Below are 15,511 nucleotides of genomic sequence, written 5' to 3' on the forward strand. Positions count from 1 at the left end.
ACCTGTACACGTTTTTATAATATAATACATCTTAAATATGTGTACATATTTTAATGAACGTGCACTGCACTTGCCAGTAATTTCGGATTAAATGACTCAATTGTAGAACAAGGAGATGAGCGCGACAGAATGACCGATGCGCTTACACAAGTGGTCTCAATGTCTGAACGGCACGAACGATTGCGGCCACGTGGGCAGGCAAATTCGTCCTGATAATATGGCGGACGAGAATTCATTCCGTTTGCATGCACCTGCTACCGGTAAATCAATAGCAGATACCCGCTGTCGCGTAATTTGCGCGCGTGGTAGTGCATGTACGATGCGCTACATCCTGTAGCCCCTGAGGGGACCGGAAGCCCCTGCGGCACGGTAAGATAAATTCTCTTTGACAATAATAGCCGTTAAATATTGGTCATACACACTCAATAGCTCGTGGGAGAGATCGTGGATGTAACGGAGAATCGCATAATTTAGTAATCATATTGAGATGATCCACTTTATAATGACAGATTGAACGAAGCGTACTGTGCAAACGGGCTCATATCGGGCTTGTATAAAAAAGTAGAGCGACTGCTTTAATTTATTCGAAGAATATTCTTCGAAAAATAAATAAAGATATTAAAGCATTTAATATCAAGTTTAAAATATCGCATCTCTCTGAAACTTGAAAGATGCAATAAGACAAAATTGTCTCTTGATAAGTAAATGAATGAGTTATTATAGACTAGCTGTACATTCTTTTAATTAATGATTATAATATACGCAAACAAATAAGGAATAAAAATTTGCTTATTATTAAATTATATTTGCTATAGATTGCATACCACACAAATTATGCGTAAAATATTTTTCAAAAATTGAATCTTTCAACGAGGAGAACCAATCAATAATTAATCAGACAAATTCGCTGACAGTAATGCTATTGGCGATTTTTATAATAAAAAAAATAAAACTTAAATATATGATATGTAAATAATAATTATAAATAATAATAATGATAAAAATTTTATAATTAAAAGTACAAAATAACGGAGACAAATTATAAGCTAAATCAATCAGTGCGCAATAATTTTTATAATTAATTTTTATAAAATTATTAGTAAATCAAAGGTTAATGGACAGCCGGTTAGAATAGCTCTTTCAATTTTAATTTGCAATTCAACTCGTCCGTTGCATATTGTAAGAGCAGTGTATATATCTATAAAATTTGCATGTAACTGTATTGTAAAATGTATAAATAGCATTAAATCATTTATAGAATAAATTGATATAAAAAATAAAGAATACAATCGATTTCCGATAAAATTCAATAATGCGATTTCTATGTCATTGTGTCAAGATTGTGTTCTATTACTACGTTAAAATTCATTCACTGCAAAATTAATTTGCGCTCTAACGACGCGCAAACGTCGATATCGATTCCTTTGAAGACTCCGCGATTGTGAGTTTGCATTTCGCAGGTTTGAATTTTCTAAATTAGAAGAGCGCACAAGGCGATTCGATCCCTTGTTCCTCTCAGCGTATTCAAACTATAGAAGATAGCGGTAACTGGAAGGATTCCTGTAGTTTGAGGGCCAAAGTTCCGAACGCTGCGTTTGCACTTAACATCAAGGAGCATTCGCGTATATAGCATTCGTATATCTTCGTGACTGCAGCCTCCGTATCTTCAAATCGACTGAAATCAAAGTACTTCGTCTTCGCGGGCTTCTGTTCGCGAGAAATCTGAACTTTTGAGAAAATTGCAAGCATTACAAACTTGATATATCACTGATTGTAAGTAAGAAAACCACTGCAAAGAACTTGGAATACACACAATGAAACGTTCCTTGTATAAACTTTTTACTTATTGTACGTATGGTAAATAATTGATACATAATATTTATTTATGAAGATTTTATTAGGTGGATTAATTAATAGAATTTAATTTATTGTGAGCTTTATATTTAATTAAGCATTTTCTCATTTTATTTTATTTTAATTTCCTTATTTTTTAATAACATTACATAAAAATGTTAGATTGTATTTGTTTTCAAACTTTTTTTTATATGTTTTTATATAGATATAAAAAATATATTTTAGCGTGATAGTTATATATGCCACAGATTTATATATTACCACTGTTTTTTATTTTTTAGTATTTTTATAACATTACAAAATATTAATATTTATAGCTTTACTCATTTTTTTTTCAATTATTAAAGTTTTCAATATGATTTATATAACAGAAAACGATATGTTTTCAGAGATTTCATATATATTACATTCTATGCATGCCGGGAATATAACGGCGTAAGTCAAAGCCGTTTTGCAAAGCCACGCTCTTTGAAAAACATCATCATCACCATCGTGATTTTCGCGCTCACATATGTGGAATTTTCCGGATTATTTCCGACAGCCAGTCATCGCGTAGTATTGGAATTTATTCAGAGCGGTGGAACATTTGCGAAATTGAAACAAATAATTCTTTACCAATTGCACGGAACATCTCTCTGTTTTATATGGATGGCATCACGTATAATGAACGTCTAAATTACAATTAATATTGAAATTATAACACGTGATGCCTAATTATATAGAATGAAAAAGAAACAAAGTTTTTTTAGCGACACACATTTAATGAGAAAAAATATAATAGAAATTTTTTTTTTAAATCACATGCATTTAAAACGTTCCACTCATTTAAAATACCATCTCTGCATATATTAGACGAACCTTTGACTAGTCAAAGAGGCGAACAGGAGAACAAATTCCAAATTCAGAAAGGACTGTTACCTTCAGATGAATCAAGGACTTTCAAAAGATAGACATTTTGAATATATTCGCAGCATATCTTCGATTTGTACGCGCTCGCGGGCGGAAATTTTCGTATTAAGCGCACCGGACGATTCAACTTCCGTCTACCATTGAACTCGTGCGGGTCGTAAAGGAAGGAAGAGAGAAGAAAAGCAAAGGGGAATTGACTCTCGCGCAATTCGAGGGCCAAACTTCCGAATGCTGCGTTCGCATTTAACATCGACGAAACGGCAATCGCGCGCTATGCCGGATTAAGCAATTTTAGAACCCACCGCGCGAAATTTCCGGGTGTCCTATACTCATCCCGACGAAATACTTCCGACTTAATTCGATTACCAAGCTCCGAAATCCTTTTCCGATCCGATTGTGTTCAAATTTAACGTAATCTAAATTTATTGCGTGTGATTGTAGCTACGTTAATATAGAAGTCGAATATCTTATGAATATCTAAATGATATAAGATTAGGTGTTATAATCGGCGTTCAAATTCCAAATATAATAGAAAATCAAATTTCTAGAGAAAATCGAAAATTTTTAATTTATTTCTGCAAAATCTATTTCATCTTCTTTTCATTTATATTGGTATTGAGATTATATACTTTAATTCTGGATTCTCTTAAATCCTTAGAAAAATGATTAAGTTAAGATACGATTAAGTTAAGAACGATTGAGTTAAGATAATTGGTTGGCTTTTCGTCATTTTATTGAAAGCATTATAAGGAAATCAAAATATTAAAAAATAAATTAAAAGATACATCAAAGATATAAATTAAAGATATAAAGGATAAAAAAAGAAGACGAATTGAAGTCGAAGGAAATTAAAATGACAATCGCCATCGTTTGAACATAAGTAAAGAAAATAAAATAAAAATGTCAACATATCACTTTGTAGCTTTACTCTGACGAAAGTCACTCCTCCGCTCACGAGAAATTTACTACACGCGACAGCGTTCTCATTGAATCAGCACTCCGGGTACAAACCGTCCGAAAGCATCTTGAAGACGTCGCCTCGGCCATTTTGAAAGCCTCGTCTCTCGTTGCTTCTTCTCGGAGCACCATCTTTTCCGCTCTCTCAGTCGCTCGCGTTGATTCTCGGTCGACGAGGCTACCTTCTCACCGGAAAGGCTCTGGCTGGCCTCGTTACCACTCTAGACGCATAAATTGGGAAAGGTGCGAGCAAAAGAAACCCACTCCACAGCGATGTGCAATACCGTCGCCTCTCTCCAACATTCATTAGATACCTTGTACTAGCGCCGCGGCCGCGGTGTACGCCCTGCCGAGATACGCCCAACCCCAACTCCCGTTTATGAAGTAATTTGCTTCCCTGAAAGAGCAAAGTTCTGCAGGTAGTAATAAGCTTAGAGTCGCGTCGTTGCCGCGCAACGAAAATCGACACGACGAATCGGCGCTCTTACACCCCAACGACGCGAGCAAGCCGCCGAGACAAAAACGAAGGCAAAGGGCTGCGCGTTAAGATTTCCAGAATAAATCGCAACTTTGAGCAAGGGGTTGCATCGCGTTGAAAGTTCGCGCGAGATAGGAAAGTATCGGATGCGAAATGTTTGTTGATGATATACGATGAGATTTGAATAAATTATTTTACGTATATCTCGTAAGGAATTCTTTATTACTCGATGTAATAATATTATTCGCGCTGGACGAAAATATGAATTAAAATTTTTCAAGTGTACTGATCATTCACGAAATTAATCACGAATTATTCCATAGACGTTTGTGAGAAATGAATTTACCGAGAGACAAGGTACATAGGTTGTTTTTTTTATCTTGTCGAGTGAACACGCTCGCGACATTGCATCGAATCACATAGGTTCCCGAATTGCCAAAGGAAAAAACGGGATGTTGCTTCTTTCACTGTGGACAATTAAACAGACACTGACTGCAAATTGGTGTCGGACCACTTCCGCGTGACTTTATCAGATCACTGGTCCCCTCGGGAACGGCAAACTGCGTTTGGAAACGACGAACCATACCGGACAGCTCCGAAGGGGCTTCACGTTCGCGCAACTAACACACGTGAACACCTGCAGTTATATATACGTATAGGGGGTGGTCTGAAACGTCGCCTCGTCAATACAACGCCTGTCCCGAAACGTAATATTGATCACGTTAACGTCGTTTCACGGTTATCGCGTATTCATGCTACCGGTATATTTCACCTCGCGATTCCGGCTTATTAAGCATAGCGCGAACAAAAAAGGCGTATGATTTACATTGGTCATTGTTTCATTAACTGTACGCGTTATAATGGAATTGCAAAACCGTTTAAACGTAAATACATATTTATGAACTCGTGTATTAGTTTGATACAGAATATCATTGCACCTAATTAGCGAACTTTGTAACTTGTATGTAAATCGATATAAGTTGATACTCACCGGTAGAGTATAAAACTTGCGAGAAATATGATTTTATTTTCAATATACTAAGTTTCTCGATTTATTTCTTTTGATCATTAAATCATAAAATTATATCATAAAATATAAATATAATTAAAAATAAAATTACCGAGATTAATTATGCAAATCGATTTTTCGAACATGAACACGACGAACAATCGCATAGCGAGTATGCAAATATGTTCGTACTTGTCAAATTGTTCCTATCGTAATGCGATATTTTCCCCGAACAGTGTACGACGCGACACGCAATTAATGCTTTTAAATCGCGCGTTCATTGAAGCGGAAGTACACTTTAATCTAATATGATCTGATTATCCACTGATTACCCATCAAATACAGTATGCATGTACGCTATACAATTCGCTAGAATAGAACCAACAAATAACATGAAAGCATAACTGCACAATGCGTATCGCGAACATGACGCGTGAATTACTTTTATCCCGTATCGACTATAATATTCGTTTCACCACGCACAACTAGTAATAAATCGTTTGATATTAGCGAATAGATAATTCAATAATATAATTTTAGTGAGCATGTTTCATAGTAGAACGTTAATTATAAAGCAAATGAAACATAAATTATGTTGTGCAAATTGCACAACGATCTGATAATGTGAAACTAATAATCAGTACTGCCTTGTATTGCCTTAATTCTCTATTAATTCCAGATAACAAATCTCAAAAAATAAGCAAAATCTACTTTATTGTATATTTTTTAATATCTAGCTAATCTTAAATATCACGAGTGGAAAATAATGCGACGTTGGAATAGCTTTGATGATAAATTATTTCCGAAATGCTATTAAATAAAAAAAGTATTATAGATAGAATAATCAATACAATAATTTATAAAGTTATTAAAAACGATGATTACATAGTTACTCTCTTTCTCTCACATTTTTTCTTATTTCTAATATCATAAAATTCTTAAGAAAGAACTAGCTATTAATTTTCCTAATTAACTTTATTAAAATGTTTTAAATTATTATGAAATGGATAGATTTCTCATTCTTCTTTCGCACAAGGAATATTTCATGTGATATTTTTTCCGATCTCTTTATTCACAATTTAATATTTTATTTTCAGACATTAAAATAGGATATCTCAACTTTCTCGCTGAAACTAAAGCTCTGTTATTGATTTTCTCTTCGTGAATATTTTACTTAATCATATTGTTTTAATAAACAACGATTATAACAGGATGTATGTATCAAACATTTATTTCAATATAGAAATAATGAGATTTTTTTCTATAACTCGAATATTAAAATAGCACTTTATCTGTTTTTACAATTCTATCATATAGATACATCCATAGAAACGAGCCAGCGAATCAATACTTCTCAATGGTATACTTTGTGAATTACTCTCATCGATTTCGCGCGCGGAAATGGACACTTTATGCGATCGCTTATATCAAATGATGTGTCTAATGATGTGTCAAGTCACATGTGTAACAGATATTAATCCAAGTCTAACATTAATTTTTAAACGATAAGATCAGTGTTTTCTAATTTTCTCACAATCTCCAGACAAATGTCAATTAACTAGCAATTTTTACTTGCTTCTTTGATTGATATAAAAAATATATTTTGTTATCCATCAACGCAAATATTTTACTGACAAATCCAAGTCGAGCCGCATAAGCTTATTTTTTATATTTTAATACTGACAGATACTGGTAAGAAAATTTTTTTCATTTAAGATTCATGAACTATAAAAATATGTTTTTGAAATAAATAAAATTATACTCGTAGATCGCTTGAAAGAAAGTTCCTATTATATCTCGCCGAGTCATTTGGTATGCGCGCAATAAAGGATGGAATACAGCCGCTAATCGTATTGTATGATTTCACGCCCTCGGCATGATATGTCTGTACAGTCGAGTGCCGGTCCCGGATAGGGTATTATTACGAATCTCGCGATCCTGACACGCCGCTGGTGCGTACCACCATGCACGATCCGCTCATTACGTTTCATTTGTCCGATGCCATGAGCGCCATTTACGCATGGCAGGCATCATTAACCCTTTTAGCGCCGGATGAGTGAACTATCGATTGTACGTACCATACGTTATGGGGGGTGTACAGGGACGGCCTTAGCAAGGCACAATTTAGGCCCTTAATGAGGCCCCGAAACAAGGACTATAACATGTAACCAACTTAGCCTATGGCAAAGAGATGTATCTGCAAAGAGATTAAAATCGATAAAATTTCGAATTCCCGATTTCGAAGTTATCGATGAGGGAAAATAATTCTCACGTTTATTTATAAATTTATAATAATGCAATAATCAATGTGTTCTTTTACATTGCATTTATACGTATATAGCGAAAAACTCATTGAAAATATATCAGCTTTTATTCTTGTAAAATTGATCAAATTAGCATAAGAGCAGTTCCTGGTACAGCTACTGGTTCATGCATGTAGACGTATTCGTACACGCTCGGGTACGTTCTCGAGAGAGAAATAAGCAACGGAGAACGCGTCTCGTTCGTTTCGTGTTTCAGAAACGGCTCCTGCATCGCGATGCTACGCCTGCGAGGCAACGCAATCGTTTCAGTGCCGATCCATACAGCCATCAGGTTCACGCAGACAATCTCAGCTCGAGGCGCGTTTTTCTTCTCTATACACGAGAGCGAGCGATTTATTCTTATATCCTTGACGCCATGCGAAAAAACTAAAAGAAAGCTGCCGATACTATGACGCGCGAAAACAATAACCTGATGTGAGAGAAATTTCACAGAAGGCTGATCGTAAATTCTCGAAATACTATTCGATTGAAAATCAATATGCGTACGTATTATTTGGCAATTGAAGTTATTTTTCCCGAATAACGATGTATGTAAGGCGATTTTTTTTCTGGCACTCGCAATTGTCTTGAATATTGATTTGACATTAATTCAATGTATGCGTTCTTTTAATAAATTGCAAATTTATTTCATAATTATTTTTTTTTATTCTTTTTATACAGTTTAAAATAATAAAATTGAAAACTTATCTCTATTTTCTATTCCGTTTAACTATTATTAAATTTACTTCTTTCATCAAAAATAAATACTTTTTTTGCGCGAGATTTGCTGAAACTGAATTGTATGTGCGCGTGTCTAGCTCTAAAACTAGCCCTAAAATTAAATCAATAAATATGTGTAAAATTATAAATACGGAAATTGAATTATATATATAATAATGAAGGAAATATCACATTTATAAATACTATTAATATTTTTTATTTTCATGCACATCTGTAAGAATTTCACGTATAAAATGTTATTATTTTTAATCAATATTAGAGTTTCTAAATTTATGTGGATTCATCGTTCTAGCAAGGATGGACCTGACATCTATCTTTGTCACTAAAATGGATACTGTCCGCAACTTTTTTACCATCTCTTTCTGATTTAATTTTTGTTAAATACTGACAGCACATTTTAAATACTGATAATATAGTTTATAAAACATGCAAATACATAACACATCTAAATACAAGATTGTTTTCACCACAAAAATAACACGAAATTTAATATAAATCGAAATCAACCCTCAACAAGTTTAACCACCCCTCAATAGATGGTGCTGTTCTTCTGTTTAGATATGAATAAAATTATTAATTATTTCAATTATAATGTTATTTAACTAACTTTATAAATGCCTTAACAGTTTACCAAGAAATACACAAATGAATGCGAACATACAATTAAACATAAGGGAATCAATAACATTTAGTATACTACTATCTTGACTATCGGTATCAAAATAGATTATCATACACAAAGATAAAATTAATTAACTCCACTAAAAGCAATGATCGATTATATCGAATAAATATTTTTTAGCATTCCTACTTAAAGATTCTATAATAAAAAATATAATAAATATAATATCTATATAAAATCAATAATATAATGTTTTATAAATTGAATAAAAAAATTGTTAAAATCTACTAGATTATGTAATAGAATAAATTTCATCAAATTAATAGTATTGAAGGCTTTTATCAAAAGATGTGATGCGAATAAATCTCGCAAAATATATTATAGTATAAAGAATTCATTTATTAAAAAAGAGCCTCAGCAGAGTATAAGCTTATTTATTAATAAATTATCAACGAAATAGACTACACAGGATTCAACTTCACATGTTAATGATTTATTAACTTAGTTTCACATACAATAGTATTATGCGTGAACGATCAAACATTGTATAAACAAAATTTACAAAATAAAGTATAAGTCTTTACATCTAAAAGCTACTAGTGTAGTAGTGGATCACATAGCTTCATACTTTTTCTCGGGTCCGGCAAATATTGCTCTTTCCGAGACTATCTTCTTCTTTATTTTATTTCCTATCTCTCATATATGTATATATATATATTTATATATATTTGTATTTATATTTATATATTTATATATATTCATATTTATATATTTATATTTATATATAAATATTATGCCAAATATTAAATAAGATAGCTTTTGCTAATTTGTCCTAGCACGGAATTCGGGTGTGGGGAGGAATCGGGGGAATCGTGTACATATGTATATTATACTCATTTAGAGAGATTTAATGACCTCTCTATCTTGTAAATATAAAATTATCATCTCTTATTGTAATACCACTGACAATTGATATAATATATACGTATATATACATACATATATATATATATATATATATATATATATATATATATATATATAGCTATGTTATTTGCAATAATATTTATAATGTACATCGAAGTGCATTCGTCGCGTTTCTCCTAAATTTGTTAACCGGTAATTTCAATCACGATAAGTCGTTTGTCGTTACTAGTAAGACCGTTTCGCTTCTTCCTTTCTTTCTTTTTTGGTGCCACTTGCAATTCGTTCGCTAAAAGAATTCCGTTTCCTTCCTTATCTCGACTTTTTCGCACATGCACACTGTTTCGTCATCTACATTTTTGCGCGCACACGCACACTGTACATTCCGTTACAGAGGACAAAAATGGCCTGCGTACTCTCTCGTTTCTTCATTATATCTCTCTCAAAACACAACAAGCGAACGAAACCGCTCCGTAAATACTCTACTTTTGATATAAATAATAATAGCAATAAATATATCTGCCGAAAAATCTCGTGACTTTTATTTCACGCTCTAATAACTATCGGTATATAATTCTCCAAAAGGTTCGCCGCGCGCACGCCTAATTGTCGTCCGTCCGATTAAACTGTCAACTATCTTCTTACGCTACTATGTCATAATCCTCCGTTCAGTCGATGCGACGCAACAATTTTCGACGATGTAGGCCCTTCGTTAAAACTTGCAATGTCCGAGCTGACTGAGCCATCGAGGAAGAAGTTTGCCCGTGAAAGATCTATTTTTGATCCAAATAATCTTACATTGAGTGAAAAATTAAGTAATAAACATACGTTGAAGACAGATTTGTTTTAATTGTATGCGTACAAGAGCTACTTCTTCCCTTTTACTTTCATACGGCGTTGTATAAAAATGTGGCATATATTAAACGTACTCTACTTACATCATGTAATGACCCGTAAAGAATGTTCTTATAAAATAGCCCTATAATATATTTTTTTTCTTTCCCAGTCATCTTTCGCGACATTTTAAATAATTAGAAGCCACAATGTTCGCTGTTGATAGAGATGCATTATTAACGCCTAAAATCGTTCGCTCGACAGCTCGTGTAATAATTAATACCTTCATTCGCCAACATTTGCATTTAGCATTAAACAATCATACTCGTCGACTGTTCATCTCGCACGGCGTGATTATTAATAAGGCGCGTAAATGTATATATGTATATGTATATCTATTTACAATATCATGGAAAATATACAAAGAGCATCGGCACTACAGTATATATTCTCGATTCTTCTTAAGACGTTTGATTCTTGCGTATATGTCACTGAGGTAAGTTTTCACTGGTTTCTTTTTTAAACTACGGTCACTCTCTCGCATTGCATGCTCGAGAGAGCGAAGGGACAAGTACTCTCGGCAAACATCTTAATTCACATCGATCCCAGAGAAAGAAATTAGCAAAGTCTCACGCACCGAATTGAGGACCGTTTTTTTGCAGAGAAATTGGCATGTATAAAAACTAAAAACTTTTATAAAAAGTTTATCAATTATCTCCGTAAATATCTTTATTGAAAGATGAGTATAGATAATCTTATTAACGAAATCTGTTATAATACTTTGTAAATATGTTGCTAAAAAATGGAAAATTGCATAATATAACTAAATTGCTATAAAAATTATAAAACAACTATAATTAGTAAAATTTAATGTTTAAAAAATAGGAAATTCTGTAATTTCGTTGAATTATATAAAAGCGGCCCTCAACTATTCAACTACGAATCATTTGAAACGCTAGTTTGGGCGAGAGAAATTGAATAAAAAATTAGAAATGTCTTAACTTTTAACGGTCCCGTTGTGTGTGTATAGTGTGTGTATATATGTATGTATGTGTGTATGTGTATGTACAGTAATGCCAGCCATTTACGTATTATATTCTTTCTATCATCTTTTTTTTATTTTCACACAGTATGTTTTACTGAAAACGTGCAGATTTCAAAGAATTGTCGTTCGCGGCCGTGATATGTTTTTCACCATTCATCAAATGAAACGTTGCGTTGCAACGCGTTTGGTCAAGATGAAACGTTACGAATCGTATCGCAGGAAACGAGAATACGATTCTCCGCTGTCAATTTCTTTGCGAAACTTAGTGAGTAATATGTGATATCGCGAACTTTTGATTTATTTTGATATAATGTCCTTAAGTAGAGATGCGCACCGGGAAAACTGCTCGCAAAATTTTTACGAGCTTCACATGGTATATGATATTTGTGATTATGCCTGAAAGTGGCCTAAGTCGCAAATGTAAGAAAACTAAATCATCAATTCCTTCTTTTATTCACATTTTATAAATTATACACGGGCTCATTTTAAATTTTAAAGTTACGAAAAATAAATATATAAAAAAAATTAAAATTTTATATCTATAAAAAATTAACATTTTATATCTAAGCATGATAAAACTATTTAAAAATATTTTTTAATACATAAAAATTTTATTATCTCAAAGTAAAAAAAAAATATGACTCAGGCGACTTTCTGCTTTAAGAGAAGACAGAAAACGTACAGTTTTTGGACAAGACTTTGTTTGAACCGAGAAACCATCTTCATAAAAGATTTATAATTCCTCGTGGATATATATGGTGACATCAAGCGATTATCTTTTGATATAGAATAGCTCCGATTTAATCTCAGAGGCAAATCTAAGCTTACAGACTCGTCGCATATGCGTTTTCACTAACGATAATTTATTTGTAAACTCGTTACACTGTTGGCCTTTCTTATATATATCTCTCTGCATTATTTGTTAATAAGATGTTTATCGTCATAGTTGACATATTTACAGATGTAATATAACGCTAAATCTGTACGGACCCGTTTTATAGCTAATTGTAAGTGTTATGCAGCCAGTGCAGTTATAGCAAAGTTTCTCAAGTTCCAGCGTGATTTACGTATGCGCGTTTCTCGAAGAAATCAAAATCACAAATCATAGAAAACGCAAATTAGGAATCGCGCGATATTTTTTGATACTTGCATCTTCTTTATTGTCTATTGTACATTTCTGAACGCGTCGAAATTATTTCAATAAAAATAAACTTGTGATTTTTATCGCAACTTCAAATATTCAGTTTATAGCGTTTCCTTGAAAGAAAAATCGAATTATATTTTTATTCTAAATATTGACGGCATATATTTTAAATCTTATGTCAAAATTTTGTTTTGTTTTTATTTTACCATTAGCTACATGTAATTTCTTTTTATTTTTAATAATCTAAATATCTAGAAATTTGTTATATTTGCTCTGAAAAATCTGAATATTTAAAACGACGTTAAAAGTCAATTACTCGTGTGTGTGCATTTGTTAAAAAATACCTGGAAACCACATCTTGCAGCGGATTGCTTCGCTACTACGTACTATACAAAATCGACCCGTAAATTATTTAATTGCAGCGTGTGCCAGGTTTATATCGTTTGAGGAACATTTTGTTAAAAAGATGATCGCGCGGATCAAAAACGTCTTTGCAGACGCATATAGATTAAAAATAGTTCAACGAGCCTGTAGCCGATGTTGTCACGGTTTAAAACAATTATTCACACTCTGTATATAGCCTTCTAAAAAAATGCATTACTCTCTATGGATAGTGTAATGAAGGTTTGTTCGCAAAAATATCTTTTTAAACCTATACACGTTTGCTTACACGATCGCCCAAATATATGGGCAAATACATATTTTCAGGAAACATCCATGCCTTCAAATGGCACGTGTAAATTGTAAAAACCACGCGTAGTAATCGAGAGAGATTGTATAATATATATTAATCATAGAAAGTTTGTGTTTAAAACACCGTCTTTTCTATTACTTTATTAATGGAATCTATAGACGAGTGTTTGAATAAAATAATTGTGTGACAAATTATTCGCTTATGATATAAATGTAATCTCCTTCTATCAATCAAAAAACATCTGTGAAAAACTATCGCTTCCAATATTTTGCTTTCTGTACGTAGTTACATAGATATTTAGTATTAGGGTAAATAATCTAAGAGAATGCATGCTGTAGGCCTATTTTGTATGAATTGGCCGTAGTATTTCTTGCATATGTATGTATATATATATATATATATATGTATAATATATTTCACTATTAATTATGCAAAACTGCAATTTTACATGCCTGACCATTTCTTTATTAAACAGATGCTATTCGTCATAAAACAGAATGCACAAAAAATATTACAGCAGATATTACTTAGGCTTTGTCAATTAATTTTATAGGAAAAAGAGAAAAATGCTTGTTACTGTTATATGAGATTGTTGTAATACAATTCTATGTTTAGCGTTGCATTCTCATGGCCATCGTTTCTGGTATCCATCAAAAGCATTTCTTTCAATTTAATAAATCATGGACAAAATTTTTGATTATCGGAGACGCTTTTCGCATAATCATACGATGCTGTGTGAGCGTCCTAAAGCGTAATATGTATATATAGGAATGGGAAAAAGTTTTAGAGAGAGATAACATTGTACAATCTCTTCTTTTTGCTCAGCGATGAAATTCTTATAATGATTTTACAAAGAATTCCGATTGTTCGAATGTAGCAAATCACAGTGAACGATCACCGAAACATATATGATTGTATATTCATATACTTTCAAAGTGATTCATTTAAATAATATTTTTGCATCATTTACTACGTATCAACGTTAACATCACGTACTTTTGCACCATCTTACTTAATTTGTCACGTTAGAATCGTTATGTGTGTAATAAAATTTATCGTGATTAAATTAAATCGCACTGAATTGTACCTGCTTCAAAATCGCTTATTTCGCAATTACTTCTATCTAATTAATCAATCGTTAATTATGAAGCAAACGGAAGTATATTGGTAATTTATAGGATGTGTACAATTTGTGTGAGAATTTATTAATAATTTATTAAACGGAAAGCTGACTAAAAATTACATTTCCGCACAAAGATCTTCGATACTTTGCGATTTACGACAAATGTAGTGTCGATCGCACGGATGTTTGCACTGACACCCATGATTAAACAACCATGATCAACACGGATCACCGGCATTGTTTCTGTTCGGCTTTGGCATGGTCCATGATTGCCCTTTTCGATGATCTCTTGGCCTCCGATTTGCCAGCGCCATTGATACCCTTTGAACTGGTTGCTGGCAATGATGTCACTTTGGGCGACTTTTTCAAGTCTTTGTGGTCGCTGGACGCCTCCGTCATCTTGTCCAGTTCCGCCATCGCCTCTTGTATCGCATTTTCCAATTGCATATTCAATTTACGACTTCTAGAAAAATAGGGGAGGAACGAGAAAATTGTACAGTTAGACAAATGATTACCAGCGATTACACGTGCGGATTAGACCGATCAGAATAATTGAGCTCATAATATAAAAGCTAAACACACAATCGCGACTAATAGACTCTGCCAAGCATAAGTGATAATAGTTGGCTACATTATAATTAACGCGTACGATTTCTTGTCAAAGAGAAAAACCACGTCAACGAATCATAGAAAAATATTTTTTTTTCTTAGAAATAATTTGATTGTGTTAATATAGATTTCTCAAAAATTTTGCTATACAATCGTCTATCACGTCGCGCGTGTGTTGTGGAAATTAGAATTATATGTATATTTAATAATACAGAATAAAAAAAGAAAGGGGAATAAGAAGAAAGATGGCTGAGAGATTGAAGTA

The 15,511-nt window shown here is 32.9% G+C and overlaps 1 protein-coding gene and 1 long non-coding RNA gene across 5 annotated transcripts in view; one reads left to right on the top strand and one right to left on the bottom strand.

Annotated features, from left to right (window-relative positions):
- The window catches only part of LOC145964175 (uncharacterized), a 112,106-nt gene that overhangs the window by 66,476 nt on the left and 30,119 nt on the right, over positions 1 to 15,511 (top strand). The window lies entirely within an intron of this gene.
- Positions 9,345 to 15,511, bottom strand: part of LOC145964169 (uncharacterized) — a 199,722-nt gene continuing 193,555 nt past the window's right edge. For 2 of the 3 annotated variants that reach the window (XM_083086628.1, XM_083086627.1), the window contains exon 9: positions 9,345 to 15,100. In XM_083086628.1, the coding sequence (XP_082942754.1) occupies positions 14,866 to 15,100 (235 nt within the window). In that variant the 3' untranslated portion in view covers positions 9,345 to 14,865. The remainder of the gene's footprint in view (positions 15,101 to 15,511) is intronic. The other variant, XM_083086629.1, reaches the window with a different exon arrangement.

The sequence above is a fragment of the Camponotus vicinus genome, unplaced genomic scaffold (genome assembly GCF_025532165.1).
Source record: "Camponotus vicinus isolate PSW18456_S1 unplaced genomic scaffold, iyCamVici1.0 SCAF_13, whole genome shotgun sequence".
In the NCBI taxonomy this organism is placed as follows: domain Eukaryota; kingdom Metazoa; phylum Arthropoda; class Insecta; order Hymenoptera; family Formicidae; genus Camponotus; species Camponotus vicinus.